The 26221-nt window shown below is 46.6% G+C and overlaps 1 protein-coding gene across 1 annotated transcript in view; it reads right to left on the bottom strand.

Annotated features, from left to right (window-relative positions):
- Positions 1–26017, bottom strand: part of atf6b (activating transcription factor 6 beta) — a 47064-nt gene extending 21047 nt beyond the window's left edge. The window contains exons 1-9 of the mRNA XM_059009217.1: positions 25672–26017; positions 17427–17509; positions 17051–17132; positions 12960–13054; positions 9449–9575; positions 8614–8793; positions 1957–2165; positions 1428–1613; positions 1243–1340 (exon numbers count right to left, since the gene is read on the bottom strand). Of these exons, the coding sequence (XP_058865200.1) occupies positions 1243–1340; positions 1428–1613; positions 1957–2165; positions 8614–8793; positions 9449–9575; positions 12960–13054; positions 17051–17132; positions 17427–17509; positions 25672–25744 (1133 nt within the window). The 5' untranslated portion in view covers positions 25745–26017. The remainder of the gene's footprint in view (positions 1–1242; positions 1341–1427; positions 1614–1956; positions 2166–8613; positions 8794–9448; positions 9576–12959; positions 13055–17050; positions 17133–17426; positions 17510–25671) is intronic.
- Between the last annotated feature and the right edge of the window lie 204 nt (positions 26018–26221).

Below are 26221 nucleotides of genomic sequence, written 5' to 3'. Positions count from 1 at the left end.
CAGCTACCCAGCATGGTGTCTATATAACACTATAACACCCTGTACAGAACTACAGCAGCTACCCAGCATGGTGTCTATATAACACTATAACACCCTGTACAGAACTACAGCAGCTACCCAGCATGGTGTCTATATAACACTATAACACCCTGTACTGAACTACAGCAGCTACCCAGCATGGTGTCTATATAACACTATAACACCCTGTACAGAACTACAGCAGCTACCCAGCATGGTGTCTATATAACACTATAACACCCTGTACAGAACTACAGCAGCTACCCAGCATGGTGTCTATATAACACTATAACACCCTGTACAGAACTACAGCAGCTACCCAGCATGGTGTCTATATAACACTATAACACCCTGTACAGAACTACAGCAGCTACCCAGCATGGTGTCTATATAACACCCTGTACAGAACTACAGCAGCTACCCAGCATGGTGTCTATATAACACTATAACACCCTGTACAGAACTACAGCAGCTACCCAGCATGGTGTCTATATAACACTATAACACCCTGTACAGAACTACAGCAGCTACCCAGCATGGTGTCTATATAACACTATAACACCCTGTACAGAACTACAGCAGCTACCCAGCATGGTGTCTATATAACACTATAACACCCTGTACAGAACTACAGCAGCTACCCAGCATGGTGTCTATATAACACTATAACACCCTGTACAGAACTACAGCAGCTACCCAGCATGGTGTCTATATAACACTATAACACCCTGTACAGAACTACAGCAGCTACCCAGCATGGTGTCTATATAACACTATAACACCCTGTACAGAACTACAGCAGCTACCCAGCATGGTGTCTATATAACACTATAACACCCTGTACAGAACTACAGCAGCTACCCAGCATGGTGTCTATATAACACTATAACACCCTGTACAGAACTACAGCAGCTACCCAGCATGGTGTCTATATAACACTATAACACCCTGTACAGAACTACAACAGCTACCCAGCATGGTGTCTATATAACACTATAACACCCTGTACAGAACTACAGCAGCTACCCAGCATGGTGTCTATATAACACTATAACACCCTGTACAGAACTACAGCAGCTACCCAGCATGGTGTCTATATAACACTATAACACCCTGTACAGAACTACAGCAGATACCCAGCAAGGTGTTTATAAAGTTGTAATCCAGTGCTGGCCAGAGCCTCGCTGTACTGTACTGCACAGTTCTGTTCGGTTCTGTACTCACCTGACGGGTCCGAAGCTAAACGCGATGAAGAGCAGCACGGCCATCACACACACAGCCTTCCTGCTGCCAGCCGAGCCCAACCGGACCGTATCAGAACCCTGCAGAGAGAGACAGAGAGAGAGAGTCAGAATACACACACCGAGAGACACACACACACACACGCACGCATTCTCCCAGGCCCTCACCTCTGTGATGAAGGAGTCCAGTCTCTTCCTGAGCGCTGTGTTCTCTCTCCTCAGCCTCTCGTTCTCACACAGCGCCTCCTGTAGTTTGGTCTCCAGACCCTGCAGGTATTCCTTCTTCTTCTTGCGGGACTGGCAGGCGCTCTCGCGGTTCTTTATCATGCGCTGCTGCCTCCTCAGCACCTTCACCTGAGACAAACAGAGAAATAATACACCCCTTCAGTTCAATTTTAGGGCAGAGATACAATAAGGAAAGGTTTTTATTTTCATACTAATCAAAACTACAATAGCTGCATAGTCAATTCATATAATGGAATTATTATTATTATTTTTTTTTATCTCAAACTGTGACCTGGGTTTTTACACTGGTCTACACTGACACCTAGTGGACAGAAACAAAGCCGACTCCTTCAGATTAAGAACTGCCTGTCTTCTCACTAAACTAAACTGTCTCTTATGGTACCAGACTACCGTCTCTAATACAAATGAATGAATGTACAGGTGAGTGTATTCTAGCTCAATGTAAACTCACATCAATGTCGAAGCTGCTGGTCCCAGTATGACAAGGTGCTGGTACAATGGGTTTGCTGGTTACTGCTTTGCCGGCAGCGCTGTTGAAGGGGGTGGTGCTGGGACCAGTGGCTCCAGTGACTGGTGATGTGGGCTCCACTTTAATCAAACTGGGAACTGGGCCGAGGTGCAGCAGGTCTGACTGGGACAGAACAACTGGGGGAATGGAGACTAGAGGAGAGAGGGAGAGAGAGGGAGAGGGAGAGAGAGAGAGAGGGAAGGGAGAGAGAGAGAGAGAGAGGGAAGGGAGAGAGAGAGAGAGAGAGGGAAGGGAGAGAGAGAGAGAGAGAGAGAGAGAGAGAGACACAGAGAGAGATAGTTTTGAGTTTTAAAATCCCTTTATTTTATCATTATAAATATTTCATAACTAAAGCCACAATAAATATTTTAAAAAAGTAAAAATAATTAAAATATACAAGTACAAGAACAAAACTATTACAGACCAATAAACCCCCTGTAAAACCAGCACTGCATCAGTTCTAAAGTCACTTTAGAGTCTTACCAGACCTTTCATATAAACACAGTGCGCTTCCCCTCCTCACTCACTCACACACACACACCCTCCCCAATACACCACGACTCCCCCTCCTCTCTCACACACACACACACACACACACACACACACACACACCCTCCCCAATACACCACGACTCCCCCTCCTCACTCACACACACACCCTCCCCAATACACCACGACTCCCCCTCCTCACTCACACACACCCTCCCCAATACACCACGACTCCCCCTCCTCACTCACTCACACACACCCTCCCCAATACACCACGACTCCCCCTCCTCACTCACACACACACCCTCCCCAATACACCACGACTCCCCCTCCTCACTCACACACACACCCTCCCCAATACACCACGACTCCCCCTCCTCACACACACACACCCTCCCCAATACACCACGACACCCCCTCCTCACTCACACACACACACCCTCCCCAATACACCACGACTCCCCCTCCTCACACACACACACACCCTCCCCAATACACCACGACACCCCCTCCTCACTCACACACCCCCTCCCCAATACACCACGACACCCCCTCCTCACTCACACACCCCCTCCCCAATACACCACGACTCCCCCTCCTCACACACACCCTCCCCAATACACCACGACTCCCCCTCCTCACACACACCCTCCCCAATACACCACGACTCCCCCTCCTCACACACACACCCTCCCCAATACACCACGACTCCCCCTCCTCACTCACACACACACACACCCTCCCCAATACACCACGACTCCCCCTCCTCACTCACACACACCCTCCCCAATACACCACGACACCCCCTCCTCACTCACACACACACCCTCCCCAATACACCACGACACCCCCTCCTCACTCACACACACACCCCCTCCCCAATACACCACGACACCCCCTCCCCAATACACCACGACACCCCCTCCTCACTCACACACCCCCTCCCCAATACACCACGACTCCCCCTCCTCACACACACCCTCCCCAATACACCACGACTCCCCCTCCTCACACACACACACCCTCCCCAATACACCACGACACCCCCTCCTCACTCACACACACACACACCCTCCCCAATACACCACAACTCCCCCTCCTCACACACACACACACCCTCCCCAATACACCACGACTCCCCCTCCTCTCACACACACCCTCCCCAATACACCACGACACACCCTCCCCAATACACCACGACTCCCCCTCCTCACACACACACACACACCCTCCCCAATACACCACGACTCCCCCTCCTCACACACACACACCCCCTCCCCAATACACCACGACACCCCCTCCTCACTCACACACCCCCTCCCCAATACACCACGACACCCCCTCCTCACTCACACACCCCCTCCTCACTCACACACCCCCTCCCCAATACACCACGACACCCCCTCCTCACTCACACACACACCCTCCCCAATACACCACGACTCCCCCTCCTCACACACACACACACCCCCTCCCCAATACACCACTACACCCCCTCCCCAATACACCACGACACCCCCTCCTCACTCACACACCCCCTCCCCAATACACCACGACTCCCCCTCCTCACACACACCCTCCCCAATACACCACGACTCCCCCTCCTCACACACACACACCCTCCCCAATACACCACGACTCCCCCTCCTCACTCACACACACACCCTCCCCAATACACCACGACTCCCCCTCCTCACTCACACACACACACCCCCTCCCCAATACACCACGACTCCCCTCCTCATTCACACACACACACCCTCCCCAATACACCACGACTCCCCCCCCCTCCTCACTCACACACACACACACACACACCCACCCTCCCCAACACATGAGCTTTACAAGTGTCCAAGTGTACCATGTGATAAAAAGAGAAATCTATCTTAATCCTGGAGACCATCAGGATTCTACAAACACCAATAGGATTGCTAAAACCAGTGGCTAAAATCTTATTTTTCTGGGATTTAAAAATGGCCAACTTCGCTTAAACCAATACAAAGTTAACCAGTAACCATCAATCCCGCTGTCTAAAAGTGAACTGGGCTGCAGCCCTGGGCAGTCAGTGGAGATGTCGAGGTCCACATGGTTCAGGTAGCGGTTAGAGGCTATGACACCATGCAGCACTCTCCACTGCAAGTCTCCAGAGCGCTCGGGCAGGGGCAGCTTGTACGGTACATTACCCTCCAGACAGGGGTTACACAGGGTTCTCCCCAGGAATTCTGTACAGCCGGGCGGCAGAACATTATAGCCGGGAGCACTTAAGGGAAAAATAAACTTGTCTTACCTTAAATATATAATACGACAAAGAATTTGAATAATATGTTGTCTTTCATTGACTATATCTGGTTGCTCTGTTTTATGTTCTACATTTTTTATTCTGGTAAATTACCTGCTTATTTAGGCACTCTACGATTTGACTGGGGAAAGATAACGTGGGGTTATTGGAGTTAACAGAAAACAAACAAACAAAAAAAAACAAAATCGGTAACCCTTTACTTCCTCTTTAGCGTAATTATTGAGCTCATTGCTTCATCTAAATTGTTTTCTTTGTTAAGTTTTCAGGGCATTCTGTTAATGCACGTCTATTTTTGTTTTTTGCTGTTCTACATTTTGCAAATGCAACTCTTCATTTTAACCATTTTTTTAACACAACAGTAACACAACATCATAACTGTTGCATGAAACTGGAGTGTAATAATCCAGCACCTCTACCCTTAAGCATTTGTATGTCAGCTAACAAGTGTTTAGCTGATATCCCATGGATAACCTTTTTAATTTTAATGTTGTAGCCTCTCGAAGTGCTTAACACACAAAACCTGCCCCTTCATCTCTCTGATTGGTTAGATGTTGTGTCAGGTCGTAACACAGCTGTCGTGTTTCCAGGATTTTTTTTTTTTCACCGAGCAACACGCAGGTGATCTCGTCCTTACTGTTAAAGGCACAGTAGCATCTGCAAGACGTGCGGATCGGGTTTGTTCAGCTGAGCGGCGACAGCCAGACCGCCTGGCTGAAAAGGCCTGGGGAGAACCCTGTTACATCATCAGGGACAGAGAGGTGAGCTCTCCACTTAGTGTCCACCAGGTCCTTCAGTTGATTTCATACAACTTTTCTTTTCTGCGGTGTGGAGATCCACCTCTGTCTCTCAGCCCATTGACAGCAGTCTGCCAGGCGGCTCCTGCTCCTCCTCTGACACTGAAGGGGAGACCAGCACTGTGGAGAACAGGGGCTCCTGCTCTGGGGCCGGACAATAGGGTCACACACAGCGAGTCAGGGATTTGAACCGGGACCTCCTAGTATCAAGCCCTTTTTTTTTTTTAACCACTAGACCACCAAGCCTCCTATTTTCAGACCCACATAGACCAACGCACACATAGACACGCACGCGCGCACACAGACACGCACGCACACGCATTCACAGACACGCACACACAAAGACACGCACACGCACGCACAGACAGACACGCACGGGCGCACACAGACACGCACGCACACTGTAAGGCTGTTTGATCGGGCGGCTGGTGTTTGGGAGCAGAAAGGCTTCAGGAGACAAGGTTAAAGTGCAAACTTGACAAGTTTATTAAAGTGCTGAGTGCCACACGAACGTTGCTTTTTGTCCACAACAGTTTTCAAGTAAGTATAATAAATAAATACAGCACTGCATTGAAAAACTAAAAACATTTAACCAAACCAGGATACTCAACTATCCTATACTTTCATTTTTAAAGCATTGTTAACTATACAGCATCCTGCTGTTACCTTCTGGCGAGCCTCCCTGTAAATGAGCCCACCTCTCCTATATATAGAGGATGGCTATATAACCACACCCCTGGACTGGTCCATTATAAAATACAAGAAAAAACATTATCATCATGTGTCAATTATTAAAGCAACTCCAAATTTAAAGATGTAACATTGAAAATGGATAACTGCAAAGCATACGACATGGTTTATTTAGATTTCCAGAAAGCTTTTGACAAAGTCCCGCATAAAAGATTAATTCTCAAACTGAACGCAGTAGGGATTCAAGGAAATGCATGCACATGGATTAGGGAGTGGTTAACAGGTAGAAAACAGAAAGTACTGATTAGAGGAGAAACCTCAAAATGGAGTGTGGTAACCAGTGGTGTACCACAGGGATCAGTATTAGGTCCTCTGCTATTCCTAATCTACATTAATGATTTAGACTCTGATATAGTAAGCAAACTCGTTAAATTTGCAGACGACACAAAAATAGGAGGAGTGGCAAACACTGTTGAAGCAGCAAAGGTCATTCAAAATGATCTAGACAACATTCAGAATTGGGCAGACACATGGCAAATGAAATTTAATAGAGAAAAGTGTAAAGTATTGCATGCGGGCATTAAAAATGTGCATTATAAATATCATATGGGAGATAGTGAAATTGAAGAAGGGAACTATGAAAAAGACCTAGGAGTTTATGTTGACTCAGAAATGTCTTCATCTAGACAATGTGGGGAAGCTATAAAAAAGGCTAACAAGATGCTCGGATATATTGTGAGAAGTGATGAATTTAAATCAAGGGAAGTAATGTTAAAACTTTACAATGCATTAGTAAGACCTCACCTAGAATATTGTGTTCAGTTCTGGTCACCTCGTTACAAAAAGGATATTGCTGCTCTAGAAAGAGTGCAAAGAAGAGCAACCAGAATTATCCCAGGTTTAAAAGGCATGTCGTATGAAGACAGGCTAAAAGAATTGAATCTATTCACTCTTGAACAAAGAAGATTACGCAGCGATCTGATTCAAACATTCAAAATCCTATAAGGTATAGACAATGTCAACCCGGGGGACTTCTTTGACTTGAAAAAAGAAAAAAGGACCAGGGGTCATAAATGGAGATTAGATAAAGGGGCATTCAGAACAGAAAATAGGAGGCACTTTTTTACACAGAGAATTGTGAGGGTCTGGAACCAACTCCCCAGTAATGTTGTTGAAGCTGAAACCCTGGGATCCTTCAAGAAGCTGCTTGATGAGATTCTGGGATCAATAAGCTACTAATAACCAAACGAGCAAGATGGGCTGAATGGCCTCCTCTCGTTTGTAAACTTTCTTATGTTCTTATGTTCATAATGCTTAAACTTCCTACAGTTCTCTAGCATCATTAACATTACAATAGTTAACATTTTTCCCAATTGCATAACCCACTCTACACAATTAGTTACTCATTTTAAGTTATAATCAGCTCCCCCATTCACTAACATTGGGCGCGTGCCTGTGTATTTGAGCGCAGCCGTCCGTGCATGCGCCCCCTTAAAGCCCTCCCCCAGCGTCAACATGCATGCGCACCCCCCGCTCCGGATCCAAAGAGAATAGGAAGTATTTTCAAATTAAATTAATTATTTTAAAACAACAGAGTTTCACTGCAGGCAGTACTGGGCATTATTTTACACCATATGTGCACCTATTATGCAAAATAGTTTCCAGCACGCCATGCCAACTGTGTTAGTAACATTGTATTTCTTTTACAGGCCGCCAGCATCCCGACCTCCCCGACTCAAGTAAGTAAACAAACAGGTATAACTATTATTCACGTTTCTCACAATCTTTGTACATAATGTTTTTTCCCCATTGACAAACAGCAGCACACATTTTATAATACCGTTGATGTTATCAATACGCATTTTAAAAAGGATGGTATACATAGCAAAGTGCGGGGCAGGTTTTAAACAGTCAGTGTTCCGCGGTAGTGATGGACAATGGAATCTGCTCCATCACACACACACACGCATGCACGCACAGAGACACACACACGCAGAGGCACACACACACAGAGAGAGACACACACACACGCAGAGACACATGGACGCACACACACACACACACACACAGAGAAACAGATACACACATGCAGAGACACACACACACACACACGCAGAGACACACAGACGCGCGCGCACACACACACACACACACACAGAAACAGATACACACACGGAGAGACACACACACGCCGAGACACACGCGCACACACACACACATGCACACAAACAAACAGGGAGGCAGGCACACAGACACACAGAGACACACTCACTCTCACACACACACACGCACGCACACACACACAGTCTCCGTTTCCCTCTCCCAGTACCTGGCAGTGTCTGCTCGATGCTCTGTATTGGTTGCAGGATGATGGTTTTGGCCGGGCTGCTGGTTTGTGCTACTGGGATGGCGGTCACACATACTGGTTTGGGCTGGATCGCCGGCTTGCTGCTCAGGATCGTACTGGCTTTCCGAGAGCTCGTGGAATGAAGAGGTGCTTTGGTATCCCCTGGTAAAAGCACAGCACAGTGTATTAAAGCACAGTGAAGATAATGAACCAGCCCCTTCTCAAAGTGTATTAAAGCACAGTGAAGATAATGAACCAGCCCCTTCTCAAAGTGTATTAAAGCACAGAGAAGATAATGAACCAGCCCCTTCTCAAAGTGTATTAAAGCACAGTGAAGATAATGAACCAGCCCCTTCTCAAAGTGTATTAAAGCACAGTGAAGATAATGAACCAGCCCCTTCTCAAAGTGTATTAAAGCACAGTGAAGATAATGAACCAGCCCCTTCTCAAAGTGTATTAAAGCACAGTGAAGATAATGAACCAGCCCCTTCTCAAAGTGTATTAAAGCACAGTGAAGATAATGAACCAGCCCCTTCTCAAAGTGTATTAAAGCACAGTGAAGATAATGAACCAGCCCCTTCTCAAAGTGTATTAAGGCACAGTGAAGATAATGAACCAACCCCTTCTCAAAGTGTATTAAAGCACAGTGAAGATAATGAACCAGCCCCTTCTCAAAGTGTATTAAGGCACAGTGAAGATAATGAACCAACCCCTTCTTAAAGTTTACTATTTTGGTATCCTCTGGTAAAACAAACCAGCCCCTATCCCTCTCCCCTCATCTCTCTCCGCCCTCCCTTCTCTTCTCTCCCCCTCTCACCTGTGGTAGTGGGGATGCTGATCTGCACGGTGTTGAGGGGGGGCGTCAGGATGTCCCCAAACATGTAGGGGGGTGTAGGGGGGTTCTCAGCCTTCACCCCATCAACTGTCCCGTTAGAGACCACACCCTGAGAAAAGAAAGCTTGAGATTATAACCCTGCTAATATGAAGACATTACCTCAAATAGCAGTAGTTTTGCAAAATAACCCAGTCAATGAAGTAGATTACAGAAATGATCAGGAGCCAGACATGTCCCCTGTACTCCCCTATAGCTGCATAAACTCAATTAGGAACCCTACAGACACAGGGAGACTGATTCCTGTTGTGATGAGAGTCAGCTCATTCAGAGCAGGGGGCTGACTGTTCAAGCTCCTGCACATACCTGGACTGGGTACAGGAGGGCTCTTGTGAGTGTCCAGCAGTGTTAGTCTTATCTGTGTGCGAGCAGGAGTTACAGAATAGTTAGCATGCTGTACTGCTCTCTGTCTCTCTGTATTTTAGTCAGTGTGGTGTCCTCTTGATTTATAGCCAGTAACACAGTACAGTGTGGTCACCTATCTGCTGTCCTCACACACACTACAGTAACACAGTACAGTGTGGTCACCTATCTGCTGTCCTCACACACACACACTACAGTAACACAGTACAGTGTGGTCACCTATCTGCTGTCCTCACACACACACACACTACAGTAACACAGTACAGTGTGGTCACCTATCTGCTGTCCTCACACACTATGGTACACTATTTTATTTTCAAAATAGTCTAAAGATTAAGGGGACATGGCCTATGTCCTTATAAGGTGGGATTTGTCAGGTATGTGTGTGTGTGTGTGTGTGAGATGAGAGAGAAAGAGGGGGAGGGGGGGAAGGAGAGGTGCGAGTGTTTCACCTGCTGGTAGAAGAGAGGGATGGAGCCGAGGGAGGGGGAGGGAGAGTTGCAAGTGTTTCACTTGCAGGTAGAGGAGAGGGAAGGAGGGAGGAGAGGGAGGAGGGTGAGTGTTTCACTTGCTGGTAGAGGAGAGGGAGGGAGGGAGGGAGGAGGGTGAGTGTTTCACTTGCTGGTAGAGGAGAGGGAGGGAGGGAGGGAGGAGAGGGAGGGGTGTGAGTGTTTCACTTGCTGGTAGAGGAGAGGGAGGGGTGTGAGTGTTTCACTTGCTGGTAGAGGAGAGGGAGGGAGGGAGGGAGGAGAGGGAGGGGTGTGAGTGTTTCACTTGCTGGTAGAGGAGAGGGAGGGGTGTGAGTGTTTCACTTGCTGGTAGAGGAGAGGGAGGGAGGGAGGAGAGGGAGGGGTGTGAGTGTTTCGCTTGCTGGTAAAGGAGAGGGATGGAGGGAGGGAGGAGGGTGAGTGTTTCACTTGCTGGTAGAGGAGAGGGAGGGAGGGAGGAGAGGGAGGGGTGCGAGTGTTTCACTTGCTGGTAGAGGAGAGGGAGGGAGGGAGGGAGGAGAGGGAGGGGTGTGAGTGTTTCACTTGCTGGTAGAGGAGAGGGATGGAGGGAGGGAGGAGAGGGAGGGGTGTGAGTGTTTCGCTTGCTGGTAAAGGAGAGGGATGGAGGGAGGGAGGAGGGTGAGTGTTTCACTTGCTGGTAGAGGAGGGAGGGAGGGAGGAGAGGGAGGGGTGTGAGTGTTTCACTTGCTGGTAGAGGAGAGGGAGGGAGGGAGGAGAGGGAGGGGTGTGAGTGTTTCACTTGCTGGTAGAGGAGAGGGAGGGAGGGAGGAGAGGGAGGGGTGCGAGTGTTTCACTTGCTGGTAGAGGAGAGGGAGGGAGGGAGGAGAGGGAGGGGTGTGAGTGTTTCACTTGCTGGTAGAGGAGAGGGAGGGAGGGAGGGAGGAGAGGGAGGGGTGTGAGTTTCACTTGCTGGTAAAGGAGAGGGAGGGGTGTGAGTGTTTCACTTGCTGGTAGAGGAGAGGGAGGGGTGTGAGTGTTTCACTTGCTGGTAGAGGAGAGGGAGGGAGGGATGGAGGGAGGGAGGGGTGTGAGTGTTTCACTTGCTGGTAGAGGAGAGGGAGGGAGGGAGGGAGGAGAGGGAGGGGTGTGAGTGTTTCACTTGCTGGTAGAGGAGAGGGAGGGAGGGAGGGAGGAGGGTGAGTGTTTCACTTGCTGGTAGAGGAGAGGGATGGAGGGGTGTGAGTGTTTCACTTGCAGGTAGAGGAGAGGGAGGGAGGGAGGGAGGAGAGGGAGGGGTGTGAGTGTTTCACTTGCAGGTAGAGGAGAGGGAGGGGTGTGAGTGTTTCGCTTGCTGGTAGAGGAGAGGGAGGGGTGTGAGTGTTTCACTTGCTGGTAGAGGAGAGGGAGGGAGGGAGGGTGAGTGTTTCACTTGCTGGTAAAGGAGAGGGAGGGAGGGAGGGAGGGAGGAGGGTGAGTGTTTCACTTGCTGGTAGAGGAGAGGGAGGGGTGTGAGTGTTTCACTTGCAGGTAGAGGAGAGGGAGGGAGGGAGGAGAGGGAGGGGTGTGAGTGTTTCGCTTGCTGGTAGAGGAGAGGGAGGGGTGTGAGTGTTTCACTTGCTGGTAGAGGAGAGGGAGGGGTGTGAGTGTTTCACTTGCTGGTAGAGGAGAGGGAGGGGTGTGAGTGTTTCACTTGCTGGTAGAGGAGAGGGAGGGAGGGAGGAGAGGGAGGGGTGCGAGTGTTTCACTTGCTGGTAGAGGAGAGGGAGGGAGGGAGGAGAGGGAGGGGTGTGAGTGTTTCGCTTGCTGGTAGAGGAGAGGGAGGGAGGGAGGGAGGAGGGTGAGTGTTTCACTTGCTGGTAGAGGAGTGTGATAGAGAAAGGATCGATGCTGTAAATCTCCCTCCCGATTAGAAAGCACGCTGTGTAAGGGGGAAGGTACGCTGCCTCCTAGATCTACCACCTCGGTGGTAGGTGGAAACCGGAAGGTAACCATATTAGGGGGAGCGCGTAGCTGCAAGTACTCAGGACGATTCCACTGCAGTCAGCTGCGGGGCAGCCCTCTATTGGAGAAACCATGGCGACGCATTGACTGCAGGGAGGAGTTTGCTGGGTACAAAGGGGAAGCAGCTGCGTCAGTTCCTCCTCTTGCGCTGAGAAACTGAACCTCCAGCCGGAGCGTTGTGTTTTTTGGATTACGTGTTGTTTGTTGTGTGTTTTCAGAGGCGGAGTAGGAGCGCGGGACTGCAGCCATGGAGCCAGTTCCAGATCACAGAGCACTACCTTCCCTTCACCAACATCAGCACACCAAGTGTGGACTGCAGAGCACTCTCATGCACAGGACACTCGGGATTTCATTGTGGACACTTTCTGTTTGTTTTTGTATTTTTGTTTGACAGCCAGCTGTGTTCCCCCCCCCCCCCCCCCCATACCCTCGCAGGTAAAGGGGAGGTTTATTTTAATAAACACAGTCGTTTTTGTGGGAGAAATACTGTTTCAGGACTGTTATTTATTCAGACACCACTCACATCCGTCACAAGGAGAGGGAGGGAGGGAGGGAGGAGGGTGAGTGTTTCACTTGCTGGTAGAGGAGAGGGAGGAAGCAATGGAGACGAGTGAGTGTTTTACCTGCTGGCAGAGGAGTGTGTCTGTGTTGGAGGACAGGGAGGAAGCTGAGCAGTGGGAGGAGGCTGGGGAGGCTGGTTCAGACTTCACCTGAAGAACTGCAACACAAAGAACACGAGATACATGAACATTTAGAGCAATCGAGTTATCTGAAATAAAAAGAACCACTCAGAAATACTGCAAACGTCATGAAGAGGCAAGGGGACAGCAATACACAAAAAAAAATTATTATATATATATACACACACACACACACACACACACACACACAGTGCTCCCTAGCGATAAGGCTCCCGGATATAACGCTCCTACAGCATGTCCCCCAATTCCCTATACTAGTGATTCATGCAATATTTCTACAGTAAATACAGTACCGGTGTTGTTCAAACTGTAAACAGCTTCTCAGTCTAACTTCTGTTTTTTGTCTCTCTCTTTTGATTTGGCACTTTATAACACAGACATCTTATACAGAATTCGTTTTATAACTAAATAAATATTAGGCCTATTGCGTGGTTATCTTTCCTAATGTACTTACTTTTTTTGCTGTGAGAGGAGCTGCTGCTTTCTCTGGGAGACGAGACGCTTCAGCCCCGCTCTGGCAGCTGAATCTGGGGCGAGTCCATCCCCTCCCCCCCTCGCACTTGGTTTGCTGTGTGTCGCTTTGAACTGAACTCCCGACCACCGTTTAACCAGGCTATTTATAGTTTATATAGAATTGCTAATCAAAATGATCCACGAGTGGGAATGTTACCTATAGCATTGATTACATGGTGCTTTATGCATGGTTAATTCACAGAAAGTTACATTGTTGCTTCACTATATGTGCATTATAGAGAGGGAGTTATTTTAATTTTGTATTTTAGATGTGTGTTGTTATGGGTCCAGTGGCGCCCCCCTCCCGTTTATAACGCTCTTCTTAGGTTATAACGCTCATATTGTCCCCCCCCCCGTCCCCCCCCCCCCGACCCGTGTTATAGCGAGGGAGCACTGTATATAAAAAACTGGAAAAGTAAATCCTCATATTATTTACGTTAATACGTCAGAACGAGAGTAATTTTTTTTTTCATATTAGACTCCTCCTTACGTCATCTCCACTGTGCAGTGCCACTCAATGTCAACAGCCACTAATTCCAACAAGCACTTTAAAATGGAAATGAATAGGCTACATTCAAAACAATGATATGGAGAGAGGATGCAGCAGTCGTACCCCAGCAGGGCCTCAATCCAGCAGACAGAGGATGAAACAGTCGTACCCCAGCAGGGCCTCAATCCAGCGGACAGAGGATGAAACAGTCGTACCCCAGCAGGGCCTCAATCCAGCGGACAGAGGATGAAACAGTCGTACCCCAGCAGAGCATCAATCCAGCGGACAGAGGATGCAACAGTCGTACCCCAGCAGAGCCTCAATCCAGCGGACAGAGGACGCAGCAGTCGTACCCCAGCAGAGCATAAATCCAGTGGGCCGCTTGTCCTTCAGGCTCACGGACATGGAGTAGCCACTGCAGGGAGGCGTGGTCCTGTACCACAGCCCCGATCCCCGCATTGCTTGCGTCCGTATCCAGAATGAAAGTCTTCAGGGGATTGGGGAACGCCAAGACTGGGGCATGTGCAAGGGCCTTCCGCAACTCTCCAAAGTACGGCTGCGCAGTGAGAGTCCCAGGTGAACCGGCCCCCCTCTGTTGGCAGTGCAAGGGCCTGGTAATCCGGGCAAATCCTTAACAAACCGCCTGTAGTACGATGCCGGGCCCAAAAAGCTCTGCACCTCAGTCACAGTCCTGGGGACCGGCCAGTCTTTTACAGAGGCCACCTTGGCAGGGTTTGTAGTGATGCCATCAGCCCCAACGACATGGCCGAGGAAGTGCGTTTTCTTCGTAATAGGTTTCACTTCCCCGGGTGGAGTTTCAGCCCGGCCCCCCGGACACGCTCAACACTGCCCACAGGTTTGCGAGCGAGTCCGAGAATGTGGTGGCGTGTGCCACACTCAACACCACACAGGCCGTCCGGAGAACTCCAGCCAGTACATGCTCCATCAGGCGCTCAAATGTTGCTGGAACATTGCACATTCCAAACGGCATCACTGAAAACTGCCACTGACCCTGGCCGATGGAGAATGTGGCCTTTGGGAGCGCCTCAGGAACCAGCTCGACCTGCCAGTAGCTGCTTCGCAGGTCGAGGGAGCTGAACCAACGAGAGCCCATAATACAGTCCAGGGCCTCGTCGAACCTGGGAAGGGGGTACGAGTCTTACGGGTCACTGCACATAGAATCGCAGTGATCGGTCCTTCTTCCGCACAAGCACAGCAGGTGCAGCCCATGGACTGGCCGATGGCTCGATAACTCCTACGGCGGCCATTTCCTGTATGAGAGCCACTGCCGCCTCCTGTTAGCAAGGAAGAGCGATGCAGCTGCTCCCGGATCGGGACTGCACTGCCAGTGTCAACGTGGTGCTGTACAAGGGGGCGCTGTCATCTGCTTCTGAGAGAGGCCGGGTCCTGCCCCTTCACGTCTGACGAGCCCCCTCCTCTTCAGGTGACGTTCCGATGTTGGCTTGCTCAGCCGGCTCTCCTCCCCTAGTTCCCGGTCCGCGGCGAGATGAAGACGGTCTTGGTCGATGAATACATCCCCAGCAGCCAGGGCGAGGGTGGCCCCCACCTTGGCCAGCAGGTCCAGCCCCAGAATACAGCGGCCCTGGATATCCGCCATGCAGAACTTGTGTTCAACTAGGTGGCGATCGCGTCGTCACTCTGACCTCTGCTCCGCTCTCCTGCGGCGCCGCAGACCCGCTTCATGGCGCAGTCTTGACCGCCCTCCTCGAGCACGTCGAGTCAGACCTGCTGTCAGAGCGTGGTGGGGGCTAGGCTGCAGACAGAGGCCTCCGCCGGCTGACAGCAGTGGCAAGCTCTTTAAAGTCATAAGGTCGAGATCAAGCAGGACCTGCAATGCCTGGCTTTAAGCTGTGGAACTCTGTTTAATTATAAAGACAGCAGCAACCAAATAGCAAGCAACAGCTTTATTTTTTATTTTTTTTGTCGGGGCAAAACTGAAGTGCAACGGCGCTCAGTGTTTTATTAAATAATAAAACAAACAGTTTAAACAAAACAAAACACTACAAAACAAAAAGGCCTGTTGGCCAAACAAATAAACAAATAACAAATAGTCTCATGCTGGTGTTTAAACCAGCAGCCTTAGCAATCGTTATCTCTTTACCGTCTCCGCTCTCGTTCTTCAACTCTGAACCCTCCTCCTGAGCGCAGACAGCTGCAGGCTTATATATTCTGGCCGAGGGGTTAACTAGCTATTAATTAATTATCCTATTACCCCTCGGTCAGTCTGCATGAGTTTAATAAGGATGCGTGACTGTCAGCTAGTTAAATAATCAGTAGCTGATCAGCCACTCATCCTCACAAGGTTTTAATAAATCACAAATACAAAACAATAACAAATAACATTGGCTTTCACCGTCATATAAACATATGACTCCTAATATAAATACATAATAAACAAAGGGGGGGGGACACTCCGCCACACATGGTTACCAACATTCTAATTGAAATAACGTTTGATCACAGCAGAGCTATACCTCATATAGATACAATTTAAAAATGGTCTCAAATAAACCGGAGAAAACGCAGCATATAAAAGTGTATTACACAGACTTTTATAGCATACATTTCCAAGTAAAAATAATACGCACGTGACAAAACATAGAACAGAACTAACTTGCACTGATTATTCGGAGTCTGAGCTCCGCCCCTCTCCTGCTTCAGCACAGCTGGACTCAGAGTCACTGGAAGGCAAGGCAGACGGGCCTGTCTCGTCCTGCCGCGGAGACTTCAGCCGTCGGCCAGGGTATTGTGCACAATATTCATGAAGTGTTTTCCTCTTGCGCCCCATTTTCAAATCAAACTAGTAACTGTCACTGTATACCTATAGCAAAAGCTTACCTACACCTTAACCCTCAATTAGTGACACACTGTCCATTTTTATTGCCAAGAGAAAGTACTTAAATTGCTCAAAACAATGTTTGCCTCCTTCTAAAACTGCAAGGTATCAGGTGTGCACTGGCTGTCTATTGACAGGTCTGGGCTTGCTTACCTGTCAGTATGTCTTCGTTTGCTTGTTTCCATGGAGACCGCACATTTTCTGGGTCCAGCGTCAAAACCAGATCATTATCAAACTAAGAACCAGAAGACAAGGAAAACAGAGCGTTTATAATGGAGACAGAAAAAAGGAAAGCGCTGGGCTGCAGCGTGGAAGGCAGTGGGTTTCAGCAGATCAGTGGTTAGAGAAAGCGCTGGGCTGCAGCGTGGAAGGCAGTGGGTTTCAGCAGATCAGTGGTTAGAGAAAGCGCTGGGCTGCAGCGTGGAAGGCAGTGGGTTGAGCAGATCAGTGGTTAGAGAAAGTGCTGGGCTGCAGTGTGGAAGGCAGTGGGTTTGAGGAGCTCGTCCGAGACCCTGGGCTGCATGTTTACCATGGAGTCGTAGTGCAGTCTCTGTAGACAGTCAGCAGGCTCCTCTCCTTCCTCCATACTCTCACAGTTATACAGACAGGCATCTGAGAGAGAGACAGAGAGAGAGAGATTTTCAGTACTGTGACTTCACTGTGAAAGAGAGGCTATTTTAACACACATCCTCCTAACCGCAAACACACTTCCCACTTGAGCTATCTCTACACACACACAGTGCCACACACACACACACAGTGACACACACACACTGTTATTAGCAGCCCTGATAAAGACAACTTTCGGTTATTAACAACATTTTCATGGGATCCAATCCCATCACATAGACACAATGTTAATGGATCTCGGATATTAGCAACTGTCTGCCGCTTAATGACAACTTTTTTTTTTGTTTTTGTTTACAGTTTCTATGGCTACGGCACGCACATGACTACATCGCGCACACGTATCGCAGCGTCTATTTATCTATCAGTTTTCATAACACAGCTGTACATTTATTGAGTCTGACTGTCGTCTGTCATCATGCGTTCAAAACGTGTCGACCTTTCTATAGCCGGTAAAGTTCGGGTTCTGGAGGCACTACGTGAACCATCAAAATGGAGTGAGGTAACCAGTGGTGTACCACAGGGATCAGTATTAGGTCCTCTGCTATTCCTAATCTACATTAATGATTTAGACTCTGATATAGTAAGCAAACTCGTTAAATTTGCAGACGACACAAAAATAGGAGGAGTGGCAAACACTGTTGAAGCAGCAAAGGTCATTCAAAATGATCTAGACAGCATTCAGAACTGGGCAGACACATGGCAAATGAAATTTAATAGAGAAAAGTGTAAAGTATTGCATGCGGGCAATACAAATGTGCATTATAAATATCTTATGGGAGATAGTGAAATTGAAGAAGGGAACTATGAAAAAGACCTAGGAGTTTATGTTGACTCAGAAATGTCTTCATCTAGGGGAAGCTATAAAAAAGGCTAACAAGATGCTTGGATATATTGTGAGAAGTGTTGAATTTAAATCAAGGGAAGTAATGTTAAAACTTTACAATGCATTAGTAAGACCTCACCTAGAATATTGTGTTCAGTTCTGGTCACCTCGTTACAAAAAGGATATTGCTGCTCTAGAAAGAGTGCAAAGAAGAGCGACCAGAATTATACCGGGTTTAAAAGGCATGTCGTATGCAGACAGGCTAAAATAATTGAATCTATTCAGTCTTGAACAAAGAAGACTATGCGGCGATCTGATTCAAACATTCAAAATCCTAAAAGGTGTAGACAATGTCAACCCGGGGGACTTCTTTGACTTGAAAAAAGAAACAAGGACCAGGGGTCACAAATGGAGATTAGATAAAGGGGCATTCAGAACAGAAAATAGGAGGCACTTTTTTACACAGAGAATTGTGAGGGTCTGGAACCAACTCCCCAGTAATGTTGTTGAAGCTGACACCCTGGGATCCTTCAAGAAGCTGCTTGATGAGATTCTGGGATCAATAAGCTACTAACAACCAAACAAGCAAGATGGGCTGAATGGCCTCCTCTCGTTTGTAAACTTTCTTATGTTCTTATGTTCTTAAACAAGTACGGGGAGCAGAAAAGTTTGGAATCTCAAAATCTGTAGTATCCTTCAGTTTGAAATTGGCTACAAAGCTGCACGCAAAATTGAGAGTGATTTACAAACACTGGACAACTACTTCTTTTAAAATGAACTTCTGTATTAAATGTAAGTCCTGTACACCAAGAGTGTTTACTGTGTTTAAAGATATTGATAGTACGCTGTTGTAGTACTGTGTGTACAATACAGTACTGGCCGGGTATCCTTTTTTTGTTTCACACATCTGTGTAGTATTAGTAAAAAGTTGTTTGTTCTGATATTTGGTGTTTATTTTTTTTAACACTGTAATGAACCAAGACGTGTATTTCAGTGCGCTGTTTCTACAACTATAGTATACATCGTTTTTCCAGATACATACGCTTGGAAATGTGGCTTTTCACTTGACAAAAGTTTGGTTAATAACTTTTTGCTGGGAACAGAGAGGTTGCTAATAAGCAGCATCTACTGTAACACTTTGAAACGCACCTCTACATCTTTGAGCATGGCCTCTGTCCTCATTAGGTAGGTTTGTCAGGATTTATCATCTTTTACTACATTGTATTTTTTTTTCACCCTGGTAGCTGCACTATAACAGGGTTCTCCCCAGGTCTTTTCAGCTGGGCGGGCCGCCCGGCAAAGTGGCTGTCGCCGCCCGGCTGAAAAAACCCGATCCGCCCGTCTTACAGATGCTCCTGTGCCTTTAACAATAAGGATGCGCTTCTAGCAGACTGGATCAGGTGCACATCGCTGGGTGAAAAAAAACAAACAATCTTGGAACCACATGACAGCTGTGTTACGTCTTGACACAAAATTTAACCAATCAGAGAATTGAAGGGGTGGGTCTTCTGTGTTAAGCACTTCGAGAGGCTAAAACGTTAAAAATGACTGCTAAAAAAATAACTAATTATTTTCAAAGCAAAAATAGTGACAATGAATGCAGGGGGTCAAAATAAGCCAATGATCAGCACAATCCACCGCCTAATACTATATTTGCACCGGCTACTTTATTACAAAAATATTACGATTATTTTCGGGTATTATCATTGTCCATTTTTTGTTGTATTATTGTACTATAAGGTGATATTTAGTACATAATAGCTGTACATGCACCAAAAAACAAAGCATATCCCTTTTGTTGTGATATCATAACAATATGTACCCAGGTGCTTGTGAGAGATATTGGGGGTTCATTTATAGAGGCTGTACGCAGAGGTGCTGGATTATTACACTGCGGTTTCATGCAACAGTTATGATGGTGACCAAACGTGTGAGAGTGCTGTTGTGTTAAAATGAAGAGTTGCATTCAAAAAATGTAGAACAGCGAAAAACAAAAATAGGCATTAACAAAATGCCCTGAAAACTTAAAGAAAACAATTTAGATGAAGCAATGAGCTCAATAATGAAGCTAAAAGGGGAAGTGAAAAGGTTACCATTAGTTTTTTTGTTAACTCCAATAACCCTACGTTATCTTTCCCCAGTCAAATCGTAGAGTGCCTAAATAAGCAGGTAATTTACCATAATAAAAAACAGAAATGAAAAAGAAAATGTAGAACATAAAAAGTGCAAACAGATACAGTCAACGGAAGACAACACATTATTTATACTCTTTGTCGTATTATATATTTAATGTAAGACAAGTTTATTTTTCTGTTAAAAGTGCTCCCGGCTGTAATATTGTGGCGCCCGGCTGTACAGAATTCCTGGGGGGGAACCCTGCTATGAGTTTGCTGAGACCCTCAGCGAGGCTAGGAGACAGCACTCACACTGACAGAGGCACAGTGACACGAGTACAGGGGGCCAGGTCTGCACTCCCCCGTCCCCCTACTTTCACTCAGCCAGTCTGGGCTGCTTTGTTTAAGCAAATGAACTGCTGGAAAGTGAAGCAGTGTAACAATGTCTTGCCCCTCACTGCCATGCAAATGAACACACAGCCAAGATGAAATCAAACGACCAGGCAAAGCTAAACAAGACCACCACCTGCACCCCGAGCAACAACGAGGCAAAGCTAAACAAGACCACCACCTGCACCCCGAGCAACGACGAGGCAAAGCTAAACAAGACCACCACCTGCACCCCGAGCAACGACCAGGCAAATCTAAACAAGACCACCACCTGCACCCCGAGCAACGACCAGGCAAATCTAAACAAGACCACCACCTGCATCCCGAGCAACGACGCGGCAAATCTAAACAAGACCACCACCTGCATCCCGAGCAACGACCAGGCAAATCTAAACAAGACCACCACTTGCATCCCGAGCAACGACCAGGCAAATCTAAACAAGACCACCACCAGCACCCCGAGCAACGACCAGGCAAATCTAAACAAGACGACCACCTGCACCCCGAGCAACGACGAGGCAAATCTAAACAAGACCACCACCTGCACCCCGAGCAAGGACGAGGCAAATCTAAACAAGACCACCACCTGCACCCCGAGCAAGGACGAGGCAAATCTAAACAAGACCACCACCTGCACCCCGAGCAACGACGCGGCAAATCTAAACAAGACGACCACCTGCACCCCGAGCAACGACGAGGCAAAGCTAAACAAGACCACCACCAGCACCCCGAGCAACGACCAGGCAAATCTAAACAAGACGACCACCTGCACCCGAGCAACGACGAGGCAAATCTAAACAAGACCACCTGCACCCCGAGCAACGACCAGGCAAAGCTAAGCAAGACCACCACCTGCACCCCGAGCAACGACGCAGCAAAGCTAAACAAGACCACCACCTGCACCCCGAGCAACGACGAGGCAAATCTAAACAAGACCACCACCTGCACCCCGAGCAAGGACGAGGCAAATCTAAACAAGACCACCACCTGCACCCCGAGCAAGGACGAGGCAAATCTAAACAAGACCACCACCTGCACCCCGAGCAACGACGCGGCAAATCTAAACAAGACGACCACCTGCACCCCGAGCAACGACGAGGCAAAGCTAAACAAGACCACCACCAGCACCCCGAGCAACGACCAGGCAAATCTAAACAAGACGACCACCTGCACCCGAGCAACGACGAGGCAAATCTAAACAAGACCACCTGCACCCCGAGCAACGACCAGGCAAAGCTAAGCAAGACCACCACCTGCACCCCGAGCAACGACGCAGCAAAGCTAAACAAGACCACCACCTGCACCCCGAGCAACGACGCGGCAAATCTAAACAAGACCACCACCTGCACCCCGAGCAACGACCAGGCAAATCTAAACAAGACGACCACCTGCACCCGAGCAACGACGAGGCAAATCTAAACAAGACCACCTGCACCCCGAGCAACGACCAGGCAAAGCTAAGCAAGACCACCACCTGCACCCCCACAGAGCTGATCTTAATGTAAGGCATAGGCCTAGTCTTCAAGGCCCTTTATTTTGCATTTTAAATTTATATACATTTTTCCATGGGAATTTAAAAAATACACACATTATATATATATATATATATATATATATATATATATACACACACACACACACACACACACATATTCACCCCCCTTGGACTTTTCCACATTTTGTAGTGTTACAACCTGGAATTAAAATTGATTTAATTAGGATTTTTTGTCACTGATCTACACAAAATAGTCCATAATGTCGAAGTGGGGAAAAAAATCTACATATTTTACAAAATTATTTACAAATAAAAAACTGAAAAGTCTTGATTGCATAAGTATTCACCCCCTTTGCTGTGACACCCCTAAATAAGCTCTGGTGCAACCAATTGCCTTCAGAAGTCACATAATTAGTTGAATGGAGTCCACCTGTGTGCAATTAAAGTGTCACATGATCTCAGATTAAATACACCTGTTTCTGGAAGGCCCCAGAGTTTATTAGAGAGCATATCTAAACAAACAGCATCATGAAGACCAAGGAGCTATCAAAACAAGCAAGAGAAGCAACCAAGAGGCCAATGGTAACTCTGAAGGAGCTGGAGAGATCCACAGCTGAGATGGGAAAAACCGTCCATGAGACAACTATAACCCAGACACTCCACAAAGCTGGGCTTTATGGAAGAGTGGCGAGAAGAAAGCCATTGCTGAAAAAACCCATATCAAATCCCGTTTGGATTTTGCCAAAAGGCATGTGGGAAACACAGCAAACATGTGGAAAAAGGTTCTCTGGTCTGATGAGACCAAAATTGAACTTTTTGGCCTTAGCGCAAAACGCTATGTGTGGCGCAAAGCCAACACTGCTCATCACCCTGAGAACACCATCCCCACAGTGAAGCATGGTGGTGGCAGCATCATGTTATGGGGATGCTTTTCATCGGCAGGGACTGCAAAACTGGTCAGGATTGAGGGCAAGATGGATGGAGCCAAATACAGGGAAATTCTAGAGGAAAACCTGTTTCAGTCTGCAAGAGACCTGGGACTGGGGCGGAGGTTCACCTTCCAGCAGAACAATGACCTTAAACACACAGCCAAAGCTACACTGGAGTGGTTTAAAAACAAGAACCTGAATGTCTTAGAATGGCCCAGTCAAAGCCCAGACCTCAACCAGATTGAGAATCTGTGGCAAGACTTGAAAATTGCTGTTCACCAACGGTCCCCATCCAACTTGACAGAGCTTGAGCAAAGCTGGTAGAGACTTACCCAGAAAAAGAGTCACAGCTGTAATTGCTGCCAAAGGTGCTTCTACCATTGACTCAGTGGGGTGAATACTTATGCAACCAATAAATGTCTTTTTTTTTGTTTAATTAACTTTTGTGTCACAATAAAAAATATTTTGCACCTTCAAAATGTTAAGTATGTTGTGTAAATCAAATGGTAAAAATCCCAATTAAATCCATTTTAATTCCAGGTTTTAACACTACAAAATGTGGAAAAATCCAAGGGGGTGAATACTGTGTGTGTATATATATATATATATATATATCAACTTAAAGCACTGGTTTTTTTTGTATTCAGCCGATGAAGGACTTGTAGTCTGAAACGTCCTGATAATTGATTTGTAATCAATTATTCTACCTTTTTAAGTACCTAAAATATCCTTTTCTTTTTTCTTATTTTGGTACACAGCAGTTTTCATTTTTCTCAAACTTTACATTATATATATATCTCTCGAGGGTCAACGAAAAAATAGTCCCAAAAACTGTTCATAAAGGATCACATACATAATTAGAGAAAAAAACTAATAACTTTATTAAAATAGCTGTTTTACTTGTCAGAGCTGCTTCTAGTTTATCTGGGCAGTGCCTGATAGCTGAATGAAGCTAATATATTACTGAACTGTCTGTGTTTCGCTTTGCTGTTGTTGAAAGATTATTATTATTATTATTATTAAGATGCTGTCTGAGCTCCAGTCGAGCTGCCCGGCTGTGATTGGCTGACTCGGCAGTTGCGAGTACAGGACTGGTTGCTTTCGTCGGTACGAAGTATTGATTGGCTGGTTTGGGTGGATAATTCTAATTGGACCAGTTGTTTCTCTGTTTAGTATTTGCTGTCAAATAGATGTGAACTGAGCTTTCAGTACAGCAAGTGAAAATGAAAAAGCCGGCCCTTGCGTGGATTGATTGTGAGTTTGATTCACAGTTGATGCCGTGACGTTCCAGCGAGCTGTAAGCTATTTTCCAGAAATTCTGTGAAATAAGCCGTGCGTTACCATGAAAAAATACAGCCCACTCTGGTCAGAGCACACAGTGAGCCCACATGGCAACCACTGTGACCTCTCCATGGTGGAGTGGATGAGACCCTGTATGCTCCAGATGTATTGCATTGTATTGTATTATAGTGCATTGTATTTGAAAGGCTGCAGCCAGTTCTGTTCCACAGAATCATCACTCAAGTCTTCAATCATGAAGGAAGCACCTGCCAACTGAGCACCTCCAACCATCAGGCCCTGTCTCTGTCTGTCCGATCTGTCCCAGCATTACTGAGACTGCAACTTTCATATACTGTCTTCACCCACCACCCATTTGCAGTACATCTGAATTTAAACGGTAAAGGAAACTTCAGTAACACAAGAAACATGACTATGTCTAAAATGTTAATTTTAACATGACCCGAATAGTGTATTTGTATTTATTGTATGTTAGAACGCCTGTGACATCAATAACGAAACCATAATAAGCGTGTGAGGAAGGACAACCCAATCCTATAAAAAAAACTGCGCTAATATTATGACCAACTAGAGTGTTTATCCACAGAGCGCAGACCCAGCAAAATAAATTAGGTTTTTTTTTTGTTTGTTTTTTTAAATGTATACTACTGTATAACTTGTTTTATATATGTTAAACGTGTCTGTGTAAACTATGTATTAGTTTATGACTCTCTATTCTGTTTAGACATGGTCGGATTCGCTACAGCAGCGGTACCGCTGTTTTTCACAAGTCAAACTTATTTTTTCTTATTATTTTTTTTTTTTTTGTGCAGAACTAATGACAATTATGAGTTTGAATCATGTGAATTTTACATCATTGCTGTTTCTTGCAATAGTAGCTTCAGCTGCATAAATAATAACAAAGACCACAATATAAACGTAATTTGTATCACGTAGAAAAATGCGTTCAAACCAACAACCCACTATTTACAGAAATCAATTCAACTTCAAACACGCATATTTATACATATATGAATGTATTACATCTAGTATCTTACCCGTCTTCAAACACGCATATTTATACATATATGAATGTATTACATCTAGTATCTTACCCCAGTCTTCGCTTGTCAGAAGATTGTCAGCAAAAAAGCGACTGTCCAGTTCAGAAAGCAACTCAGTCCCCATCGACGCGAATAAAGATTTACAATATAATATAAATAAAAAAACAAACAGTGAATATACTGAGATGAAACCGCCTGACTAGATATAAGCCGTTATTCATAAAAAAAGTAATCTTAGATATAAAACTATTTCTATTATATATTTTGTGTCCAGCCAAAGAAAAATATCGTTTTGCCTCACGCTGATACAAGGAAACATTACAGTACTTACTATAACCCTCCCCTTTACATCAGAACCCCGCCTTTTTTTCAATATCTAGCCAATCAGAGGCTTGATATCTGGTTGACACTCAAGAACAGCCAATCTTCAGGGGGCTAGTTTCTCTGGTGCAGTTCAAAGATCAATATGAGAGGGGGCGTGACTAATTACGTTATACTGTCAGAAAGCGTGTATCAGGAAGTCCGTTAGTCCAATCAGAGGCCGAGGTCCCTGAGTGACACCACCAAAAGCAAATTGAATCAGAATTCAGATTTTTCCTTC

Source organism: Acipenser ruthenus, chromosome 38 (assembly GCF_902713425.1).
Source record: "Acipenser ruthenus chromosome 38, fAciRut3.2 maternal haplotype, whole genome shotgun sequence".
Classification (NCBI taxonomy): domain Eukaryota; kingdom Metazoa; phylum Chordata; class Actinopteri; order Acipenseriformes; family Acipenseridae; genus Acipenser; species Acipenser ruthenus.
Note: the sequence above shows the minus strand (reverse complement) of the source record. Positions and strands in the feature narration are given on the sequence as shown.